This window comes from Xiphophorus maculatus, chromosome 20 (assembly GCF_002775205.1).
Source record: "Xiphophorus maculatus strain JP 163 A chromosome 20, X_maculatus-5.0-male, whole genome shotgun sequence".
In the NCBI taxonomy this organism is placed as follows: domain Eukaryota; kingdom Metazoa; phylum Chordata; class Actinopteri; order Cyprinodontiformes; family Poeciliidae; genus Xiphophorus; species Xiphophorus maculatus.
The window spans coordinates 19747639-19769954 of NC_036462.1; the positions used below are offsets into that span (position 1 = coordinate 19747639).

General features: G+C 38.9%; 1 protein-coding gene across 2 annotated transcripts in view; it reads left to right on the forward strand.

The window, feature by feature from the left end:
• Positions 1-22316, forward strand: part of col7a1 (collagen type VII alpha 1 chain) — a 75299-nt gene that overhangs the window by 24596 nt on the left and 28387 nt on the right. Inside the window, exons 32-80 of one of the 2 annotated variants that reach the window (XM_023325080.1) lie at positions 26-97; positions 195-230; positions 304-357; positions 473-547; positions 772-885; positions 2496-2522; positions 2622-2675; positions 2783-2854; positions 2940-2999; positions 3518-3553; positions 3626-3670; positions 4600-4635; positions 4722-4766; positions 4870-4905; positions 5021-5056; positions 5146-5178; positions 5278-5349; positions 5428-5487; positions 5608-5643; positions 5732-5812; positions 7222-7257; positions 7394-7438; positions 7541-7612; positions 7748-7792; positions 7878-7913; positions 8013-8054; positions 8632-8712; positions 8857-8892; positions 8988-9023; positions 9208-9288; positions 10766-10801; positions 11260-11331; positions 11418-11462; positions 11799-11834; positions 13375-13410; positions 13900-13986; positions 14059-14124; positions 14572-14607; positions 14689-14724; positions 14816-14863; positions 14955-14990; positions 15813-15938; positions 17565-17774; positions 17858-17893; positions 17971-18015; positions 18116-18214; positions 18297-18368; positions 19840-19884; positions 20273-20308. In XM_023325080.1, the coding sequence (XP_023180848.1) occupies positions 26-97; positions 195-230; positions 304-357; positions 473-547; positions 772-885; positions 2496-2522; positions 2622-2675; positions 2783-2854; positions 2940-2999; positions 3518-3553; positions 3626-3670; positions 4600-4635; positions 4722-4766; positions 4870-4905; positions 5021-5056; positions 5146-5178; positions 5278-5349; positions 5428-5487; positions 5608-5643; positions 5732-5812; positions 7222-7257; positions 7394-7438; positions 7541-7612; positions 7748-7792; positions 7878-7913; positions 8013-8054; positions 8632-8712; positions 8857-8892; positions 8988-9023; positions 9208-9288; positions 10766-10801; positions 11260-11331; positions 11418-11462; positions 11799-11834; positions 13375-13410; positions 13900-13986; positions 14059-14124; positions 14572-14607; positions 14689-14724; positions 14816-14863; positions 14955-14990; positions 15813-15938; positions 17565-17774; positions 17858-17893; positions 17971-18015; positions 18116-18214; positions 18297-18368; positions 19840-19884; positions 20273-20308 (2793 nt within the window). Of the gene's footprint in view, positions 1-25; positions 98-194; positions 231-303; positions 358-472; positions 548-771; positions 886-2495; positions 2523-2621; positions 2676-2782; positions 2855-2939; positions 3000-3517; positions 3554-3625; positions 3671-4599; positions 4636-4721; positions 4767-4869; positions 4906-5020; positions 5057-5145; positions 5179-5277; positions 5350-5427; positions 5488-5607; positions 5644-5731; positions 5813-7221; positions 7258-7393; positions 7439-7540; positions 7613-7747; positions 7793-7877; positions 7914-8012; positions 8055-8631; positions 8713-8856; positions 8893-8987; positions 9024-9207; positions 9289-10765; positions 10802-11259; positions 11332-11417; positions 11463-11798; positions 11835-13374; positions 13411-13899; positions 13987-14058; positions 14125-14571; positions 14608-14688; positions 14725-14815; positions 14864-14954; positions 14991-15812; positions 15939-17564; positions 17775-17857; positions 17894-17970; positions 18016-18115; positions 18215-18296; positions 18369-19839; positions 19885-20272; positions 20309-20601; positions 20638-22316 lie in introns of both variants that reach the window. The other variant, XM_023325081.1, reaches the window with a different exon arrangement.

Here is a 22316-nt window from a genome sequence, read left to right on the forward strand (position 1 = left end):
ATGTTTATATATTTTCTTCTTTTAGGGCTTTCCTGGAGTGGATGGAAATCCAGGATTACCAGGAAGACCAGGAGCTCCTGGAAATGCAGGTGTTCCAGTGAGTAGAGCTACTGGATCCCATTGATTGATTTTTGTTGTTGTTGTGTTTTAGCTTAACAATAAACACAAAAAAACAACTTTTTGTCGACCCTTAGGGCTCACAAGGTCTCCCCGGGGTCAGAGGAAGCCCAGTGAGTAACACACTGACCCTCAAGCTACCAGGTGTATGTCAAAACTCAGCCCTGCATTGTTTTCCTGTTTTAGGGCGAACCAGGAGGACAAGGCACGCCAGGATCAAAGGGTGATAAAGGTGAAAGGGTGAGCTTTAACCTTATTTCAAATTTCACAAAGAAAAACGTTCCTTCAGTACAACCGAAAGCCGAGACCAAAGTGATGTGTGAGGTGCTTTAGGTGTGGTTTGGTGACATTTCAGGGTGAACCGGGTTCCTCTGAGTCCGGTGGAGGTCTTCCAGGGAGGAAGGGGGAGCCAGGCATCCCAGGAATACCAGTAAGAAACTATAAATTTGCTAAATCAAGATAAAGATGGAAAAAAGTGACAAAATTCAGATTTTTACTGTATTTTGTATAGTAAATAAAAAGTTCCACATTTAAAACATTCATCCTTTATTGATAAGATAATGTCTGACTTCTATGGAGGGGTGGAGAAAGACTCCTGAAGATGTCATAGATCTTGTTGGGGAAACCCAATAATTTTCTGGATCTCATATGAAGGGTAATCCAGGTCGACCAGGTACCAACGGAGCCAAGGGAGACCCCGGAGTTCCAGGTAGATCAGGTCAGGACGGTCGCCCTGGAATTCCAGGAACACCAGGACTTTCCATTAAGGTTTGGCTCTTCCACAGCTTCTCTGCAAATTAATTAATTATAATTGATTTACCAGGGTAAAAGGGAATAAATGCAAATGCCTGCCACACTTTTCAGATTCTCTAAATGACGTTTCATTTACCACAACAATCTCTAAGTTATTTATTTTGACCTGTCACATAAAATCCCAATAGAATAGATTGGAATCTGTCACTGCCACATGTCAAAATGTAGATGAAGCTGAAAAGGTACTAATACATTTTCAAGGCTTCTTGGTAATTAACATGACTGAAAAATAACAAATTGTAGAACCACACATTAGTTCTTTAGTCCTCTTTGAATTAGATTATTGTTAGTAAAGTAGAACTGCTGTGTTCAGAATAACTCACATGGTAGTACCATTGAGTTACATGCAAAGAAAGCATCACAGCCGAGGCTCAAATTTGCTTTTAATCACCAAGAAAACGTTGCTGTGGATGAACGCTTTCTGCTAATTTTTACCGGTATTTGACCAGCTCAGTGAATTCTGTTTCATTCCTTGCATATTTGAATTTTTTTTTTCTTTTCTTGCCAGTAAAATGAATAATAAATATACTGAGAATATGACCTTAGGGTATATTTTAGCTTATTCTTAGTTACATCATCAGCAGTGTAAATCGGAATCATTAGCTATTGTTACTTTCATGTAACGGGTATGATTTAATCCTTGCATTGAGTACACTCCACTCTACAGTATTCATGTAACACCTCATTATGCTTTTCACAATGTAGCGTACATTATTTTCTAACAACTTGAGCCAGGCTGCCATAGACTTTCATTTTTTGTTGCTCATTTCGAACAATGCTGCCAGATTAGTGTAGAAGATGCCATTTACACCAGCTAGATTTCTCTGATACATGATCAAATAATTGCTGCTTAATTATTGCAGCAGTTGATCATTAGTAATCTCATGGTGGGCTTTGCAGTTGCTCTGTCTACACCGATGAAGATTCACTCCTCTTCTGCAAGCAGGACTGAAACTGAAAGCTTAAATGATGGCTTGTTCTACTTTCTAATGAATTCATCAAATAATTATTATATCCACTCATGGAGCGTTGATTGTCAGTTTTCTGTTTATCAGCTGATTATTAAATAAATAAAGAAAACAGATGAATAAAGAAAACAAAGTTTGTTTCCTGAGACAGTAGAACACTGCTAGTCCTTGTGCTTGGTCTCAATGTACATTACAAGGTTTGATAGGATTTGATCCTGATTTTTATAAAATGTTATTACATTCCTTAAATTTAGACCCAAGTAATATTTTTGTTTCACTACACGAGCGTACATGGCTAAACAGGAAACTGTGTAAATACAAGTCAATGCATTTATCATTGAAAAATCATTCCTTTTTTCCCACTAGTTTATTTTTTCTAAAAATTTAATATCTTAAATGTCCCATTTGCTTTTAGTCGGTTAGTGAAACACATGTGTTTCTTTTAGCAAAATATTATCTCTATTTTTGCTGGTTTACAAATGAGACTTTCTTATCTGTTACACAGTTATTGTAGAGTTTCTTTTTTTGTCTTTGCTTACTAAGCTTTTTTTTTTTTTTTCAAATATTTCTCACTTTGTTTCATTTTATCTCCCACAGGGAGATAAGGGCAGCGAAGGAGAGAGGGTGAGTCATGCCATATTGAACTTGTTCTCTGAGTGCAGAAATTTCCTCAGGAGCAAAAGAGCATAAAGATCCTCGGTTCTTATCTCTCTTTGCTGACAGGGACCTCCAGGAGTGGGAAGCGGCGTGGCCGTGAAGGGTGAAAAGGGCTCCTCTGTAAGCATCGTCAGTCACTCACAATGTGCTGACACGTTAGTTTTGCAGGTGACGCTTCGTGCTCATCTCGTGTACTTTGCATTTTCTAATTGCTTTTACATCCTCAGGGCATTCCAGGAACGCCGGGTGGCCCGGGGCCAAGGGGGCCAGCAGGGCCACAGGGCAGCAGAGGAGAAAAGGTATCTGCAGGCTTGATTTGGTGTTCTAAATGTGAACAGAGGAGAGTGATTGTTTTAATGAGAATGGGTCATCTGTGGTCGTCAGGGCGAAGATGGTGCCGGCCTACCTGGACCTCCAGGAAAGCAAGGAGAGACCGGGGACAGGGTGAGTCTGATTGAAGAAGATTTCTGATTGGCTGGTGAGATTTAATGGCTGCCTCAGAGAAGCATAGCTTAACTTTGAACTAGATGCACGGTGCAAACTGTATTACCAATGTTTTCTCCACGTGGATCAGTGCAATACAATCATGATTCACTATCCAGTGGCTCCACCTGTAGGACAAATAGCAACAGATTTTGCAGAGATTTCACAAAATTATTATGCTGTTAAAACATAGCAGTGGATACTTAATAAATGACTTTGGTAATTACTCACACAGCAGGTTCTAAAAAATAATTATGGTATGTGATTTAGTTTTTGTCCAGATGAATGTCTTTTTGTTTTGCTTTATATTTCTTTTACACCTGAAGATCATGCATGATGTTCAACCATGCAATCTTTTAGAATTAGTTTGTATTTGCTTCACCTGAGCTGAAATGCTTCTTTTGAATGATCCTGTGCTCTGGCTGAAAAACACTGTGATGCAACATTTTCAGCTTATGCATGTTTCCAATATTTTCCAGGGTCCCCGCGGGCCTGCAGGTGAGATCGGCGACAAGGTAAGACGCATGTGATTAAAAAATATTTCTGTAACAAGATGGAAGAGGAATGACCGATCTCTGTCCCACCAGGGAGACCGAGGACAGCCGGGTGAGCCTGGGACAAGGGGAGACAGGGTGAGTCATATAAAACAGTTAGTCCCTGCGGACATGTCCACACCAGTAGGGATGGTTCCGCGAATGCTTAAAATCTTCAGCTTCTCCTGAAATTGACAGTCGATTGCGACAGAACATGTTGATGATGTTCTCGCTTCTCTGTGGACACTGATGTTCCAGTATGACTTAGACAGCAAAGCCTTGGTGCCTCGTTGATTGTTTCCTAAGGGATTTGCTTTTATCTTAGAGGGACAGTTTGGGTCAGAAAGTTGAAAATAGACAGTTTGTTGGAGCAGCAGATTGCCTGTTGCTGAGAAGAAGAAGTTAGAGAAGCTCACCAGAAAGACCAGCTCTGTCCTAGGACGTCCTCTAGTGGAAATCACATCAATGTTGGACAATGTCTCCCACCTCATGCATGAAGGGGCTGCAGAACTGGAGATCTCTGAGAAACTGCTGCGTCTTGGGTGCATGAAGTAGCATGATTGTAGATCCTTCTTCTCAACAGCTATAAGACTTTATAACCATCACTGCTTCCAACAAACCCAATAAGTTGTTTGCATCCCTCATGTTTTTCTGCACAGTTTTTCATTTTATTGTCAATAATGTGTTAAGTTTGCAGTAATGTTAAGCAAAGTTTGTGCACTGCTTAAAATCATCTTATTCATTTGAACTTGGTTACATTATTTTTAATAGGTGAACATGTTTTATATAAATTTGCCCTCACTGTACAATCTGTTATTGTCTTTTTTTTGTTTGTTTTATTGCTAATTTTATATGTATCTACTTTCATTTACATTCACTACTGATACTGTACACCTGAAATTAAATAAAGGATATTTAATTTCAATTCTGTCCCCTTCTCTTCTCTATTTCTATTTCTGTTTTTATTTTTGTCAGTAAACTCAGATATTTTTTGTGTGTGATGCATTTGAACTTTTGTATCTTTGTAGGGGGAGCGAGGGCCTGCCGGGGAGACTGGAGAGAAAGTGAGTAGAGCTGAAGTTGTTAACCGTTGACCTTTATTGATTTAAAGGAAGTTTGCAAAGTTTTCAGCATAATGCTGTCTTCTTAGGGAGACCCAGGGAAGGCAGGCATCCCGGGATCACCAGGCCTGAGAGTGAGCATAGCTTAAATACTTCATTCCTTGCCGATATGTTTTTCTTTTTGGCGCTTCTTATGTGTATGGAGTGCCTAAACTTATTGTTTTAATTTAATCAAAGGGTTTACCAGGCCCAAGTGGACCAGCAGGAGAAAAGGTGAGACTGAGAGTCTATTAGGATCAATGATGCATGAAGCTGCAGGTCAGATCTGCGTGCTGGATCTTTCATAATCTGATTGGTTGGACTTTCAAGAAACAATGTCTGTTTCCAGGGGAATGAAGGAGCACGAGGGGAGCCGGGCAGAAGTGTGAGTGCTTAAATCTGATACCTGCAAGTATTGATTGAAGGTCTCTGACAGTGAAATGGAGACACTCTGCTCTCTTTTTTATCATTCAGATGGCAGGTTTCCCAGGGAAGAAAGGAGAACAGGTTAGAGATAAAACGTGTCTGAATAAAAAATAAAATAAACTGTTATCAGCTCGTACAGACATTTTATGTTCTTGGTTCTTTGCTATTTTTTTTCCAAAGGGGGAACGAGGTCTGCCTGGATCTGAAGGCCTGAGGGGGGAAAAAGGGGAGTCAGGGCAAAGAGGAGAGAAAGTGAGCGGCCACAAGAGGAATCACATGTTGGAGAAATCCTGTTTATCAAATCAACATTACTTTCTGTTGCTCCATCAGGGTTCTCCAGGTTCTGGAGGGTCAGGTGTTCTTGGACCTAAAGGAGAGCCAGGAGAGCGAGTAAGTTTATTATAATATAGTCTTCACAATAGCATTCCTTATTTGCGAAACAATCTTTTGAGCCATGTTCACTAAAACTCCTCCAGTTTGGTTTGGATTAAACATGTAATCTTTCCTCAGGGACCTGCAGGTCTTAATGGACGACCAGGAGCCAAGGTCTGTGTCCTGCAGTGGCCCTTTTTGGCTTTTTCTTCAAATTTTCAGCAGCTTAATTGTGAAATTGATCTTTTTCACTGTTATTTAGGGAGACCCAGGAGAAGCAGGCGAGAGGGGAGAGGATGGACGCCCAGGAATCCCAGGAAAACCCAGCCTGCCTGGGAAACAGGTCCGTATTGAGGGAAAATTCATTCTTAAAAGCAAAATAAAAAGAGCTTCAGACAACATTTAAAAACAGTCAGATATGAAGGACTCAGTGCAGGGAGACCCAACGCTGGCATTCAAACCCAGAACCTTCTAGTTGTAAGACAGCAGTGCTACAAACGGTGCCGCTGGCCTCAAGAGTTTGTGTAATAATTAAACAAAAGAGTAAAAAATAGCAATGTTTCCCATACAGTAATGATATTTTTAGATGCATTTAAATCCATAAATAAAGTCTCTCCAAACGTTTGCTATATTGCAATGTTAATAGCTTACTTGGTAAGTGTATTGATTTTTAACATTCACAGTTTAAAAGCTTCTTTTAAACTGTGAATTTGATGTGCTGCAGAAGATCAGATTTATTGCTGATTTATTTATTTGTTAATAAAAAAATATGTATTTATTTATTGACTTAAATCAATAAATCAATAGATTTATTCATTTATTGCAAATGATGTCACTCACCTACTTGAGAGTGAATATGCACATTCCCAATCTCCCACTGAAATGACCTGATGTCCAAAGATCCCAGAGTGGAGAGCATCTGTCCTGCTAATGCTGTGGAGCATTTTTTTTTTTAAGTGAGGTTGTAGATTTATGACTGAGGCTTTTGCCTTAAAAGATGCAGTTGCCTTAATGGCCCGTTGTTCTAGTCTCTTGTATGAAACTGCAATTTGCTCTAATGGAGCCAGATCGGCCATTCAGATACGATGACTGTCACAGAATTGATCACATTATGTTGCATATATATTAGTGTAACCGTTGTTTTCAGATGATCTTTGACTTCAGTCACTCGTCTGTTGATTGAAATGACATCTGAGTTTATATCAGCTTGAACATGCTGGGAATCGTGTTACAATTAATAATGAAAATAATCTGTCCAGCAGTCCAGACAGGCTAATCTTTCAGAACTAAAAGCTGTTTTAGTTCTGCTGTTTGTGTGATCTCTACCAGACAAAAATATTTTAAGAACACATATTATTTGCTTTTTTCATCAACTTTTTTCAGCGTATACTCATTTGGTTTAATCAAAAACAGCCAAAAAAAAAAAAAAAGTTTTTCAATCTCAGTTGGTTTTAATTTCATACTTTTCGGTAACTGTCTCTTTGGGGTGGTTTTTGTTAAACGCTGCATCCTCTGATTTTTGTTGTTAGTCTTTTTCTACCAGTACTGTAACACTTTGTCTTACTCTTTTATAGTCATTTCACAGTATATTCACTGTGATGCTAAGCTCTTCCCTCTCATTTCTAACATGCATCCCTTTCTAATGATGGCAGTTTAGAGGTAAAGAAAAAAGCCTCTTTTTTGGTGTAAAACTCACATTGCATGTTACCTGCAACTTCTCTATCATTTTATTTGACTATTTCTAAATTCTAGGGAGAAAAAGGTGATAAAGGTGACGAAGGCATACCTGTAAGTAGCTCTGGTTTTGGTTTATTTGTCATTTAACATGAACTTTAATTGAATGTCCCTTGCACCTAATCATCATTCTGACTTGACGATTAGGTGCCAAATGTGATCTTGAGAATTTCATCCTTTTTTCCTGTAGGGAGAATCTGGACTTCCAGGAAAACAAGGAGAAAGAGGTTTGCGGGTAGGAGATTTTCTTCTGGTTAATTTGCCACATTAAGATGTTTAGAGCTGCCACCTTACATCGAGTCCAGATAACAGACATCGTTACTGAATGCTCGTTCAGGGACTGTCGGGTCAGCCGGGGCGGCCAGGAGAGAAAGGAGACGCGGGAGATCCGGGAGAGCAGGGGAGAAATGTGAGACTCTTTTATGTTTAATCGTACAGACAGCTTTTCAATGTGCTCTTGTGCTATTCCGGAGAATACATAAGAGAGGAAACTGCCAGGAAGGTTGTCTGCTCAGTGCCTTTATTGATCTGGGTTTGATTACAGGGCAGCCCTGGACCCGCTGGACCGAGAGGAGAGAAAGGAGAGCTAGTATGCTGTCTTCCTTAATATTAAAATCGACTCATGTATCTTCAGATGTGAGCTCAGCAGATTTACACACTTTGTTCTCTTTAAGGGACCCCAAGGGCCTGCAGGGCCACCGGGGAAAGTGGTGAGTTTCTCACTTAGCATTTTTTTCTGTTTGGACAAAAACACAGATACGTTGAAAAAGCCGAGCTTAAAGCAATACCTCATATTTGTCTGTCAACAGGCTGACATCCAGGGTCAGCTGAAAGGAGAGCGAGGGGAGAAGGTTTGTGCTCTTACTGTGTGTTCTAGTTTCAGTGCATAAAAACAATTATGCAGGAACATTTTATTTTGAAATTGCAGGTTTTGACCCAGAGCTTTGGAAATGTACTCGTACCCCACAACATGAAAGTCACAGCAAGAAATGTCAATGTGTTTTTATGTGATTGAACAACATAAAGTAGAGGAAAGTTGTGAAATTAAAGGAAATAAACTAATAGATTTTTAAAATAAAAAAAGGAAAAACCCAAGTGTGGTCTGCATTTCTGTCACTTCCCTTTACTTTGGTACCACTAAATAAAATCCATTGCAACCAAAAGTCACAAAAACGGTATGGCACAACTGCAAACCTTCCAACTCCATCAAAACTAACAGGTTTGGCAAGGAGAGCATTATTCATCAGGGAGCTGAACATAACTGCGTGCCACACTTTAGAGATTTTTATTCATTAAACATTTTGAAATGAACGTTGTGTTCCCTGCACTTCATACTCATGCACTGCATATGCTATTACAAGTCACTTTGTTTGTTTTGAAAACAGTAGTAGCTCACTCACTAGAGGTCTTACATTATTGTGACCCCAGGGTGATGACGGTGACCCCGGAGAGCATGGCAGCAAAGGTCAGAAAGGGGAAGCAGGGACTCCTGGAGCTCCAGGCCTGCGAGTGAGTTTGGTGTTTTAAATGCTCTAATGGCTGCTGATATTCCACTCTGCTCTAAATGCACACGCATGCACATCTGCTCCTTTCTGTGTGGATTTGCTGTGCATGACTGATCATCGTCTGTGACTTCTTCTTCTGTCTATAAAGGGTCCGGAGGGACCGAGGGGGCCGGCAGGGATAAAAGTGAGTTTGCTCTGTGCTTCAGTCATCATAACTAGTAGAAATGTTCATCTCATTTTCAAATATAATGAAATCAATTTTGCTATGAATGTTTGCAGGGTGACACAGGAGAAAGGGGATCGCCCGGAGAGAAGGTTTGCCATCGATAAGTGTGACACTGTTTGGTTTAATCAAGACTGAATCCAACAATTATTCACTTTTTTTTTCTGTCTGAGTCTCGTCTCTGCAGCAAATCAGAACGCCTTGTTATTTCTGTCTTTATGTACCACTACAGAAAACAGTGTTTGGTACTTCTGACTGTTTCTCTTCTTGTGACAGGGAGACAGAGGAGCATCTGGCTTAGATGGGCGTCCTGGTCTGGATGGTAAACCAGGCTCTCCAGGACCACCCGGATCAAGGGTAACCCAGTTCCTCACATGTTTGACCAAACTCTAAAAGTCATTGCAATGAAAGTTGCTATATTACAGTTGAAACCATGTATTTCCATACAGTGTACCACAAATGCAGCTACCATTATTTCTTACTGTGTGACATTAAAGCAAACTAAACGTTTCCTGTTTAGGTGAGTCAGGGTTGGCATGAAACCTACTATTTGCTGAAAGCCAAAACTAACCTTAGACATCTTTTTGGAGAATATTTTATTGCTTTCTTCAAAGACAGAAGTTTATGTAATATTAGTTTTCTTTTAAGAAATTTTCAAAAGCCCAGTTGATGATGTCATGGCTGTGTAAAATTTGCATGGGTAAATCAACTGTATTTGAGTTGATGGATGTATTTTAAGGCAACACCTTAAACACAGCAACTTCCTTGTGTGATATAACAACCAACCAAGTCAACCAAGATGTCAGGAAGAGAATGGTAGACTGGCTAAAGTCTGGTTCATCCTGTGAGCAGATGTCCACTTAAATATAAACATAATTTTAATATTTACTCATTTTACCTTTCAGATCCAAGGTGTGTTTTTAGCTGAAATTTGCTAAATGACCATACAATAGAAGAAAAAGACTTTGTAAAGTCGCTGGCTGAAGCCAGTAGGAATGCATCACAGTGAGTCCTGGTCTGGACTGAAAGACCAATCAGTGAAGCAGAAGACGTTATTCAAAAAGCAAAATAAAAAGCTACAGTATAATTTGGAAATGCACACAAGAACAAATACCTTAATTTCCCAAGACATGTCCTATGGTTAGGAGTTGAAGTTGAGTGTTTGGTCATCATGAGCATTGTTTAATTTAGATGATGATTAGGTAAGACGGTAAGTCTGAGAACACCATCTCCCATGTGGGAGTAGTAGCTCATTGTATCATAGATACAATGAGAAACTCTTGGCTGAATATTGAAGCAACATCTCAAGACATCAGACTGGAAGTAAATTTTTTATGGATATCCATAATGGACAACGACCCCAATAATGTTGCCAAATTAGTCACAAATTAGTTTAATGTCAATATTTCGCAATAGGACACAACCCTAATCTACTTCCCATAGAAAAAGAAGACCTGAAAAATGTGAGAGCAAGTCGGTCTACAAACCTGACTCAGTTAAGCTGTGTTGGGAGGAATGGGCCAAGATGGTGGAAGGAAATAGAAAAAGTTTGACCCAAAGTTTGACCCAGGCCATACAGTTTAGAGTAAAATCTACCCAGTACTAAGAAAATGTGTGTAAGCTTCTAAATTTAAATAAAGTATTTAAAAAAAAAATCACTTAATTGAGGTATTTAAAAAATAGAATTTTGTTTTCATCCTACAAAACCTAAAACAGGACTAAAATTATTCTGATTTAATAAAAATTTTATTTTAATAAACATATTGTATAATTTTACATATTATAAAATATGTATTTTTGATACTGTGTATTTTAATATCTGTTTCCACTACAGGGTGATCCTGGGAAGCAAGGCGACGCTGGAAGAGACGTAAGCTCCCCCTTTCTATTCAAAATTAAATTTCTTATTACTAAAAAAGAAATACAAGTATTTTTTTTCTGATAGTTTTGTTAGCATACATTCCCTTCTTGTTCCACTGGCGTCTAAGTGTCTGTGAACTTGAGGCGTTCATACAGCAGATGGCGCTGTGTAGATGTTGAAGTTCCTGCTTTGTTCCTGTGGCTCGTTGCATAAGCTACCAGTGGAGAAACATGTCTCCAGGCCAGGCCAGTTACACAGGAGACCGTTATGTAATATTGACAGTAATAATGGTTCTGAGGGTTCTGAACGGCTTCAAGCATTCGGTTTAATAAAACTAATTCCTGCTTTTATGGGAGGACACACTGTACCTCTGCAGCTGATGATGTATGCTATGATCAAACTCTGTGCATATTTGTTTTTTTGTTTTTTTTTTAATGTGGTTTTCCCAATTTGATCTGTTCTTGTAGGGATTACCAGGATTAAGAGGAGAGCAAGGGGCCTCTGGTCCTGTTGGTCCTCCAGGAAATCCAGGAATACCTGTCAGTACTCACCTTCTTACTCACACGTTTGTTTCATATTATGTCTCTAAACTACTCTGTCATAACCGAGTCATTTTATGATGTAGGGTAAAGCAGGTGAAGATGGAAAACCTGGTCCTGTGGGCAAAATGGTAACTATTCATATTCTGGATGTGTTTTTACCAGCTTTTGATTTACTCAGATGAGATGCATTTGGGCTTTTGGTTAGCAATGTGATATTGATTCTGTTTATTAAGAGTAAAAATATTGTGAATTATGTGCATACTTTTCCCTTTCTGTTATTCTCTCACTAATGGGCTTGATGTGCTGATCCATTTCTCTGTGGAGGATCAAAAGCTGTGCAGATACATATTATAAAGTCAGCTGCATAATGACTGCCTTTAGTGAGCCACTGGAACAGCAGAGCTGAGAGCCCCAGGAGCAGACTGGCCATAATTCAGAATGTAATGCATTTTTTTTATACACAGGGCGAGGATGGAGTGCCAGGTGAAGACGGGAGAAAGGTCTGTGGCTGTTTATGAATTTATATCATCTGACACCAGGAGGTTAAAATGTATGAGTACATGATTATGCATATGAGTGTTTACCATTTCAGCTCAGTGGAAGACATTTAGGCTAAACTAGCAACACGATAATGCAAAGCATCCTATCAGTTATAAAAATATGTTCTGATTTTAGGTATTTGATTATGTTTGTGCAACACTTTTAAGTCAGTTAAACTAAAACAAGCAAATGCATTACACTGCATTTCAAAAAGATTCAGACCTTGAATCTTTTTCAAAATCAAATTTGTTGTTAAAATTTGTGATATGTGCAGGACATACAGAGGTTTGAGATTACTCTACGCACATTCATGGTCCAGTGAGCATCTAAATAAACATTAAATTAATCATAACACATAACACTAAACTAATTTATGAAAATTAAATGGACTAAAGTGTGCGCATAAAGGTGCTCACAGGTTTTTCTTTTTAGCACATTACAACCACAAAAAAAAGTCAAATTGGGATTTATTTGATAGATAAACAGAAAATACTGCATAATTTTGAAGGGGGTTGAAAATGATGAATGTTTATCAAAGTTATTTACAAAAAATAATCTGAAAAGCGTGATGTGAATGCATTTGGACTGCTTTTAGAAGCCATCACAGCTGACAGCTTGGAATAGGTCTTCTGACAGGATTAGACCAAAATTGTATTTTGTGGCACACATGCAAAACACAAGGTGTTTCAAACTACTGAATACCCTCATCAGCATGTCAGTTGGATCTGCAGAGACCTGTCAGTGTTGCATTTATTCACACTCCTTTAATTCAGGTGAGTTAGAGAAGGTGTGCATCTAAACACTACAGGATGATCTTGAAGAACGGACCTGGTCACATCTGCAGTGCATCTCCTGCAGATGTCAAACATGATGGTGGTATCTTTGTTGCTTTCCTGGTGTGGTAGTTCACTTTCAAGCCAGAGAATGGCCCTACACATAGCCAGAGCTACAATGGACTGGTTTAGATAAAAATAAATACATGTCATAGTGGAACAGTCAGAATTCAAACCCACATCTCATTAAGAATCTCTGGAAAAACTTGAACATTTCCATTTCCAGAAACTCTCCTTCAAATCTGACTGGCTGAGATCGAAACATTTTGCAAGAAGGAAAAGGGCAAAACATCCAGTGTTCATATATGCAAATCTGGAAGAGACATAACCCAAAAGACCTGCAGCTTTATCTGTAGCAAAATGCGATTTTATAAAATATTGACTGAGGGGGGCTGAATACAACTGCGTGCCACATCATTCAGAATTTTATTTGTAGAGAAAATTGAAAAGCATGCATTGTTGTTCTTCCAGGTAACAATTACCCATTATTCTGTGAAGAAAATCCCATTAGAATGCTTTATGGTTTGTTGATGTAAGGTGGCAAAATGTGAACATATTCCAGACCTATAAGTATGTCAGGAAGATAATGTAAGTGCATGCTAATTGTTGCAGCTTGTGTTTACGCTCAAATTCTCAGGGGTTTGACGCTGCTGTTTCTAATCTGCAGGGTGACAAAGGAGACGCCGGAGCAGCTGGAAGAGATGTCAGTTTGGTTCAACCTTTTTCATTTATTTATCTTTCACGCATATGATTTAAAGTTTGTTTCTGCTCTTCATTTTCCATTCTTCCCCTCATACTTCCTGCTTGTATCATTTCATTCACCAGCTTTCTTTTATATTCATCTGTTCCTCTCTCTAATGGCTCGCTTCTCAGGCGTAGTTTGCTCTGACCCTGACATCACACACTCGCCCTCTGCTGAATCAATAGGCTCCTTAGACCCAGTTGTATAGATTCGCTATCTTCTAATGATGAAGCTTAGCCTTTAAGGGGGGAGCCACTTCAGAGAGGAATCCAGAGGGGCGCCAAATGTCACACTGCTGTTTTCATGTGCAAATTCATATTAATTATCTCTTGAACATCAGTGGAGGGGTGGCAGCAGCCACCTGCTTTGATTTTATAGTTCAACTGAGTAGGAAGTCACCAAGAGTAGAGTGAATCACAGTCTTAAGTTCACAAGTTGTTTTTTTTTCAGGGCCGTGATGGGCAGAAAGGGGACCTTGGTCCTGCTGGGCCCTCCGGCCCCTCTGGACCACAGGGGCCTGTTGGATTACCTGGGCAGGTAAGTCTCATGAAGAAAACTGAAAATTAGTAGAAGAAAGTAGCATTTTGAATAATCTCTGATTTATTTCAGGTTGTATATGTAAAAGGTGATGGGGCCGCACCCATCCCAGGTCCACAGGGGCCTCCAGGAACGCCGGTGAGTTCAGGATTTAAAAATCCCTGAAAAGCAAAATACTTCTCATCCTGAACTTCATCAAAGTGTCATAATTTTAGGTCCGTAAACTAGAAACTGTAACAATAAGAATCATGCAGTTTAACTAGAAAATACTACATTACTGTGAACACCCATTCCAAGAACTTTCTTTAATTTCAATTTATACACTTTGACAAAGAATGATTGTAGTTCACTTGCTTAACATCCTGAACTTATCTAAAAGTTATGACCTAACTATTTATGCTCATTTCTTTCAGTTTTTAAAAAAATAAAATAAAATAAAGTTTGAAAAACATGTCATGTGTACATACAGTATACGTATTGATTATATGATGCAACATTTGCTGTGGGTTTCATTTACGCCTGTCTCAGTGGAATAACTTATCTTCAGTGTCTTGATATTCCCGTTTCCATTCCTCTGTTTTCCAGGGTGTGCCTGGAATTCCAGGAGCGATGGGAGCCAGAGTAAGAGGCAACAGCTTTTGCCTTTTGTTATCAATTAATAAATGTACTGTCTGGTTTCATGACCTTCACTGTTTTTGTCAGGGTGAGCGAGGTCCAGCAGGTACTAAAGGAGATGCTGTAAGTCACAATTGATGCTGATGTCCTAAAGAATTAAAATCAAAGTTTCATCATTGTTGTGTTGAGCTCTGCATGCCTTGTTTATGCTTAGGGAGACCCAGGAGAGGATGGGGCTCCTGGTAAACCCGGAACAGCAGCGGTATGATGACAGGCGATGTCATGATTTCCTTTGTTTGTATTTATATATTTATGCTTCTATTATTAATGTGGTGTCTGTGCTCTCTGAAAAGGATGTACAAAGAGCTCTGTCCGGCCTCGGGATACTGGTACGTGGTCTGTCTCTGCTTATTATGTTTCATTTAAGAGACTGTTGTTTTAGAGATAAGGAACTCAAGCTATATCAAAGAGATAAAAGTAAGCAAATTCAGAAAAAAAATATTTTTTTCCCCATGTAGTTTGGGGCGAAGTCAATTTATGCCATAAAGGATGGTCCGTCATCTGGTCAGAATACTACCAGAACTGCGTTGTGACATTTATAAGTGTGTGGTTCAAGGTATTAGTGCAGGGGTTAAGGGTGAGGTGGAGACTATGCTGATAACTGAACCTAGAATTTTGACTTTCTGTAGGTTACAGAAAATCAAAATAAACTCAGTTTTTTTATATTTTGGCCAAAGAGCAACTCAAATGCCTCTTCAAAAGGCCATAATTAATGCCATTAGTTAATGTATGTAAAATATTGTACTGTTTTAGGAATATGTAATAAAACACAAATTCAGGATTATTAAAGTATTTTTTAGGAACATCAGCGACAGGATCATCCTTTTATTTTTTACTAATACCTCAAACTCTTATTTAGCCCCGCTCTTCAAGAAGGCTGCCAAATCCAAATGATCCCCTCATCTGATATTCCCAACACTTCTGAAATGTTTGAGAGCTTACGCCCCAACATCTCTTAAAATTATAATGAGACCTTTCATTTCTGAAGCCAGCATCAGAATGTGGCATGTAGAGGAGTCAAATGCATTTCTGAAGCTGTGGACATGAATTTGTTCTGACCTCCCTTTACCTGAGGTCAGAAGCATTTCACAGGGACTCATTGCTGCCACTGTAACACTCCTGCATTTATCTGATTCCTTCCCGGCGTACAGGTGTCGGATCTGAAGGTGCTTGTGGACATGAAGGACACAATGCTGTCTCCTCCTCCGCAAAAGGTTGAGAAGGGTGACAAAGGAGACAGAGGGGAGCCTGGGATCAGAGGACCATCTGGAGCAGATGTGAGCGTGACTAAGACTCACTCCGTTACTCAGGCGTTTCATCTGATGCTCTATCACTTTCTGTGCAATATTAAGACTGTTGATGGTAAATTTTCCAAGTGTACACCAAGATGTGCACTACACCTGAGAGGCGTCTAAACAAGGATCTTTGATATCTGCCTTGTTGCACATGTATTTATGGGAGTTTCTTTTTATGAGGCTGTTATGTAGCGAGGAGAGTGTAAGTTTAATTACAGCAACTATTTAATAACCTTTATTATCTGCCAGTGGTGCCATTTAAATCCTTGTATGCTTTGATTTATTGCACGTGTTCTAAAAAGTGTTTTGCAATGCTGTTTCTAATGTTTCTATTGTATAAGCACAGATTTTTTTATTTATAACTCTCCGATGAGCATACAGAGATAATGAGGAGCAAAGTGATTTGCACACAAACAGCTGGTAGGACCGATGTTTTTTATGTGAATGTATGATTTTATTTATTGAAGGGAACCAAACAGCCTCTTGTTTTATCTGCACAACAAAGAGCAAGTGAATCAGACGGATTCTGATTTGACCCAAGTTGACTCAACACAAAACTGTGTGCCGTCAGTGAATTGCAATCTCCTGATTAGCTGCAAGCTGCTTTGTTTGTCACTTTCTGTTAATTAGAGGTACTACTGGTAAAGTGCTGCGGTCATTACTGAAACGAGGGGCTGCAGAACTGGGCACTGGAGCGGTCAATAATTCTAAAATCTGATTAAGGGGTGTTGCAATCTATCTCTCAAGAACAAAACAATGCATGATGTTAAATTTTATGGCACAGTGCAAGATTTTTGGAATATTCTTTTGAAAACTATGAATCAAATTTGTTCACACATGTGGAGGAAAGGTTGCACAAATCCCAAAATGTGTTTTATGAAACCATAATTAGCTTAGAATAATCCAGTAAAGGTTAAACTAATGTTTATGTTGTTGTTTTTATGCCTGGTTTGTTCCCAGGTGGTTGTGCTAGCTCCCTTTTAGTGTTTTCACACAGAGAATAATGGTTCCATGAATCTCAAACTGCGTTTAAAAATGTCTCCTCAGTGTAGAACCTTTCAGTTCAGAGTTGATTAGTATGAAAGTTATTCATCAGTGTGAAACCAGCCACCACTGGACTCTGGACTCACTGCAATGTGTCCTCTTCTCTGGAATGACTAGATGTGCTGGCAAAAATATGAGAACTGCTTAGGGATTTCCCTCCGAGTTCCTACCAGATTGATGCATAAAGCATATGTAGATGAAGAGTTTGGTTTGGTGCGGAGGAAATGACCTGGTTTACACAGAGCTCTGACCTCAACTTTAGAGAGCCTTTGGGTTAAATTAGAGCAGATACTACAAGCTAGGCTACATTTCCCAACATCAGTGCCTGACTTCACAAATACCCTCATAGAAGAATGGTCAAATATTACTATTACTATTTTAATTACTGCTAAAAATGGGATGTTATTAAAGTACATGCATGTGTAAAGACAAACACCTCAAAGCTTTTGGCGATGTATTGTGTCCTGAGGAGTAACGATAAGTACAAAATGAAAAATTAAAACAAATAAAAATGAAGTTATTTGCTTGAATGAATCCTAAAATGTGAATCCGCCTCTGTTCCAGGGCACTCGAGGTTTTCAAGGAGATAGGGGACCAAAAGGGGAACAAGGGGAGCGAGGGCCCATAGGACAAACGGGGCCTCCAGGAAGAGCCACTTTAGAACGAGGGCCAGAGGGACCTGCAGGGCCTGCTGGGGAGCCTGGCAAGCCGGGAATACCGGGTGTTCCAGGGAGAGCAGGGGAACTTGGAGAGACTGGGAGGCCAGGAGAAAAGGTGAGGAAGACAAATGGTGCACAAAATGAAGATCTTTTTCATTGACTGAGCATGCACAGTGAGATCATGTGTCTGTGTTTCAGGGAGAGCGAGGGGAGAAAGGTGACAAAGGCAACACTGTGAGTAATTATGTCAGACACATGTAGTTAGCTTTTACGGTTTTTACTGTCAGCTGATAATTGCCTCTATTTATCAGGGCCTAATTGGATTAACAGGACCAGCTGGCCCTCCAGGTCAAAAGGTTAAGTCCCTCTACCTGAGAGCTTTTTTTTTTGTAACTGAAACAGTATTTGTAAGAGTAGAACAAAAATTTATTTTAATAGTGCAAATATTCCTTGCAGGGAGATTCGATTTTGGCTGGTGCTCCTGGGCTTCAAGGCCTTCCTGGAGTGAAGGGAGAGCCTGGTGCTGCAGGACCATTAGGATCCAAAGGAGAGAGAGTACGAAACAAAGAATATAAAATCCCATGTCAGTATCTCATGCTCTGTTTTGTGGAGTTATTGTGTGTTAAATATATTACAGGGTTTTGTGGGACCTAGAGGTGATAAAGGAGACAGAGGAGATCCTGGAGATAAAGGACGCGAAGGTTCAATGGTGAGAAAACTCTTGGTTTAGGTTACAGTATACAAGCATAATGAAAAAAAATACTGTGTGGGTGAAATGATGAATAAGTCTGGTTCTACTGAGAGGTAGATGTAAAGATAATATGATCATGTTTTCATGTTTTAAGTTAGCCTTGGGAAAGTGCTAACGCTCAGCTAGCATGAGCTTTAGCAATGCTAATGCTGTTCATAAGAGTTGGAGATGGGCTGACCACTTCAACGTTTGGGACAGAGAAAGAGAACATCATATTTGAAAACTAACAAACCTCACTTAGATCATTTTTCAAAGTGGTTATTGCAATATTTTGGAAATGTGCTCATTAATTATCCAAACTATTAACTGATGTTCAGTAAGCTTCACGTATAGTTCCCTGAAAAAGTATTAGCCATATTTCTTCTTTTATAACATATTTATGAAATAAAATGTTTTCAAATGATGATTTCTTTTCTTAATATTAAAATCCATTCAAACCATCCTGGCCTTGTTTGAAATAACAATTACCAGCTTATTAGATCACAAAGTTCCTGATTAGCCACATGTCCTTTCAGTTTTACTTGCCACATTGTTACCTGATTACTAAATTGCAGAATTAGCAAATCACTTAAGAATAAACTGTCTCACAATATGACGTAAACCAAAAATATCTCATGCTGCAATCTTAAGAAATTCAAGAACAGATGAGAACTGAGCTCATTGATGAAGAAGCCATATAATATAAAAATAATTGTGATTATGTGGCATGACCTCAAACAGACTTAGAAACTCTCCAGTATATCCGAATTAAATTGATTCTGCAAGGAACAGTGGGTCCAAATGCCTCTACAAAAATGTAAAAGACCTATTTCCAGTGAGCAGAAGTATTTAATTTAATTGTTGCTGCCATTTATGCCACAACCAAATATTAGGTTGATGGGCCAATTGCTTTTTCACAGGAACTAAATTGGTTGGGTATTTTTTTCCTCTAATAAACAAAATCATAATTTGTCTTTTATCTTGAAACATTTTAAGTGTGGACATAAAAGTGCTTGTTTATATTGACGTTCTTTTATATGCATCTTGGCGATAAAATGCCATTAGATTGTATGCAAACAAGAAGTTGTAAGTAACATTTGTTGTCACTTTGAACTAATCAAAAGCCATTTAGACTGCTACATAAAAAATCAGCTATTTGAGAAATGTTATCATAAAAAAGGATAAAATGCTTTTTGTCTATTTCAGGTAAATCTAAGCTTTAATTTAAGAGGCACATTTATCTCTATTCCTAGTAGGGGGTTGATTGCATGTTAACAAAATGTGGAGATTGTTCATATTAAAAATGGCAGAAAAATGATTAACTTATTTCACAAAAGAGGATAATCTTTCAATTCACACATACATTCATATTTGCTGTGTATGTTTAAGCACTCTGTGAACATAAGGTATTGTTTTCACAATTGTATCAATAAGTGGTGTGTAATTCCAGGGTGTGCCAGGGGAACCTGGAAAACCTGGACAGGAGGGGAAACCAGTAAGTGGAGGACATAATGTGGAGTTCTGAATTTAACAATTCTGTAATTATAGCACGATTAGCTTGATGAAGTAGCAGCTTGTATAAGCATGGGGATTCAAACTGTGAACTGGTAAGTATTATTTTTGTTTATAGAAGTCAACATATGTTACAACAGATTTATTTTTGGTATTTTAATCAAAAGCACACACATTTTTGAAAATATAGTCCAGATAATGTCCATGCATCTTTTTTTTTTAACTCTAAAGATGTTTTTTTATGCTCAAAACTAAAAGTCAAACTCACTGTTTCATTATTGCTTGTTTGGATGTGAATAAAATGGAGGAGAGCTGCAGACATTAAGCACTTCCTCTCAATTTTTATTTTCCTTCTCGACATGTTGGAGCAGGGCTCTACGGGGCCTCCTGGTCCTCGAGGCCAACCAGTGAGTAACCCATTAGCTAGTCTGCTTTTAGATCTGACCTGCAGACTAAAACTACTGGGTTGGCTGCAAGCTCAAATCAAACGGAGCTCTGTTTTTCCCCTCCCTTGCGCCGATGCTTCATTGATCTTGTTGCAGCTGTGCACCTAACACCCAACTCTCTAACCATCTCTTCTGTCTCTGTTCATTTTCTTTTCTGTCTGTCTTCTTTTTTCAACACCTTCCTCCACCAAACTGTCTCCCCACACCCCTGCTGTCATTTCCTTTTTTTTTTCTTTGTCTTTCCTCCTCTCCAGGGCTTTCCTGGGTTCCCAGGAGTTCTAGGCAGACCGGTAGGTTTTCTGCTGCTGGCTGGCATGCTTTAAGCTCTGCAGGAGGGAGGGAGGGATGTGTCACTGTGACATCAGACACAAGTGGGTATGGACCAAAGTCACTGATATGCCTGAGGGCTATAGATTAAACAGCAAGGAGCATGAAAAGCGGCAACAAATGGAAGAACAACCTATCATCATGATGCCGGCACTGTAAAGTAACTCCTAGGCAAACTGAGCTGCTTTAATCTTAATTCATATGAATTTTAAAGCTTATTCTGGCAGCCTGGATAAGAGTCAGACCTTGATTAGTTCCTCATGAAATGTCCCCAAAGGCACTTGTGTTGAACTCAGGAGGTAATATTTGAAGTTTGATTCAAAACATTTTAAGACTTAAAGAAAGTATGAAGATGAAAGGAAGTGGGCTCTGGTCCCGAGGTGGAGCCTCCATCAGGATCCTGTGTACGGCGCTGTGTGTCGGTGACTGTGTCTGTCTGTCTCGAGGTGGGGTTGCTCTGAAATGTTACTTATTACTTACTTATTGTTGCGTTTCGTGCATGCAGCTGTGCCTGCTGTCTGTCTTATTATTCTTGCACAGTTCTGATTTGTCATTGTGTCTCTTGTTTGTCTTTTATATGTTTTGTACATGTTTTTATTTGTGTCTTCATGTCTCCTTGTCAAATGTTGATGTCTGTAAATGTATGACATTATTTGTTGAAGACTCAGGATTGTCCATTTCTGTGTACAATGTAGTGTGTGCAGTTTTATTTCAATGTATATAAATGTTGTATTAAGAATAGTTCCACATTTTGGGAAAAGGTCAAACTCTTTTTTGCTCTTTTGCTGAAAGTTAGAAGAAAAGGTCACTGTGATCTATTGACAAGATGTAAATAATAAGCAGAGCTACTATAAAATCTTATCTCTATTTGAGCTGCTGTCAGGATAATGTTGGGGATTTGTTTAGAAATGGCTTGTTTTAGGAGCCAAGAATCTTAACAGACTTAACATAAAAACAGAGACATTTTATTTAGCCACTAAATAAAATGTTATAGTGCAAGATAGTTGGAAAAACTAGGCAAAATTCACTGCTGGAGAACTCTAATAAAGAGCAACATTTTGGAGTCTACCAAGTTGCCATAAACATTATTAGACACAATCTATAGACAATCTCGTTGTTTGGCAGTGATGCTAGAAAAAACAGAGTCTGTTTCAGAAAATATGTTCAGGATGTCACAACACTTTTTTCTGGTTATGTAAAAAATCGCCTCATCTATGACGCTTGATGCCTGGTGCTCCTTCAAATGCAGTGGAAGACTTCAGTGCATTGAATCATGACCTGTTCGAAGTACCAGGAGATTATAAATAAAAGTTTGGTTGCCAACGTCAGTAAAATAAAAATGAGTCACTTTTGTGTCTCTCAGGTACATATGACCAAAATCAACACATATGATTCACCAGACTCCTCTTTCATGGTCAGCTGGTCCTCAGAAATATAAATATTTTCTAAAAAAAACAACCAAAACATGTACATGTACCCTGTTCCAGACAAGACAGCAAACGAGAGCACGATTTGCTGTCATTTTATCAGCGGTTTTTTTTTAAAACTCAGATTTCTTGTGATTTCTCACTAAATAAATCTACTAAAAATTAAGTATGGAATTTCTTTTTCACACTATGACATTATTCCACCAAGCCTATTT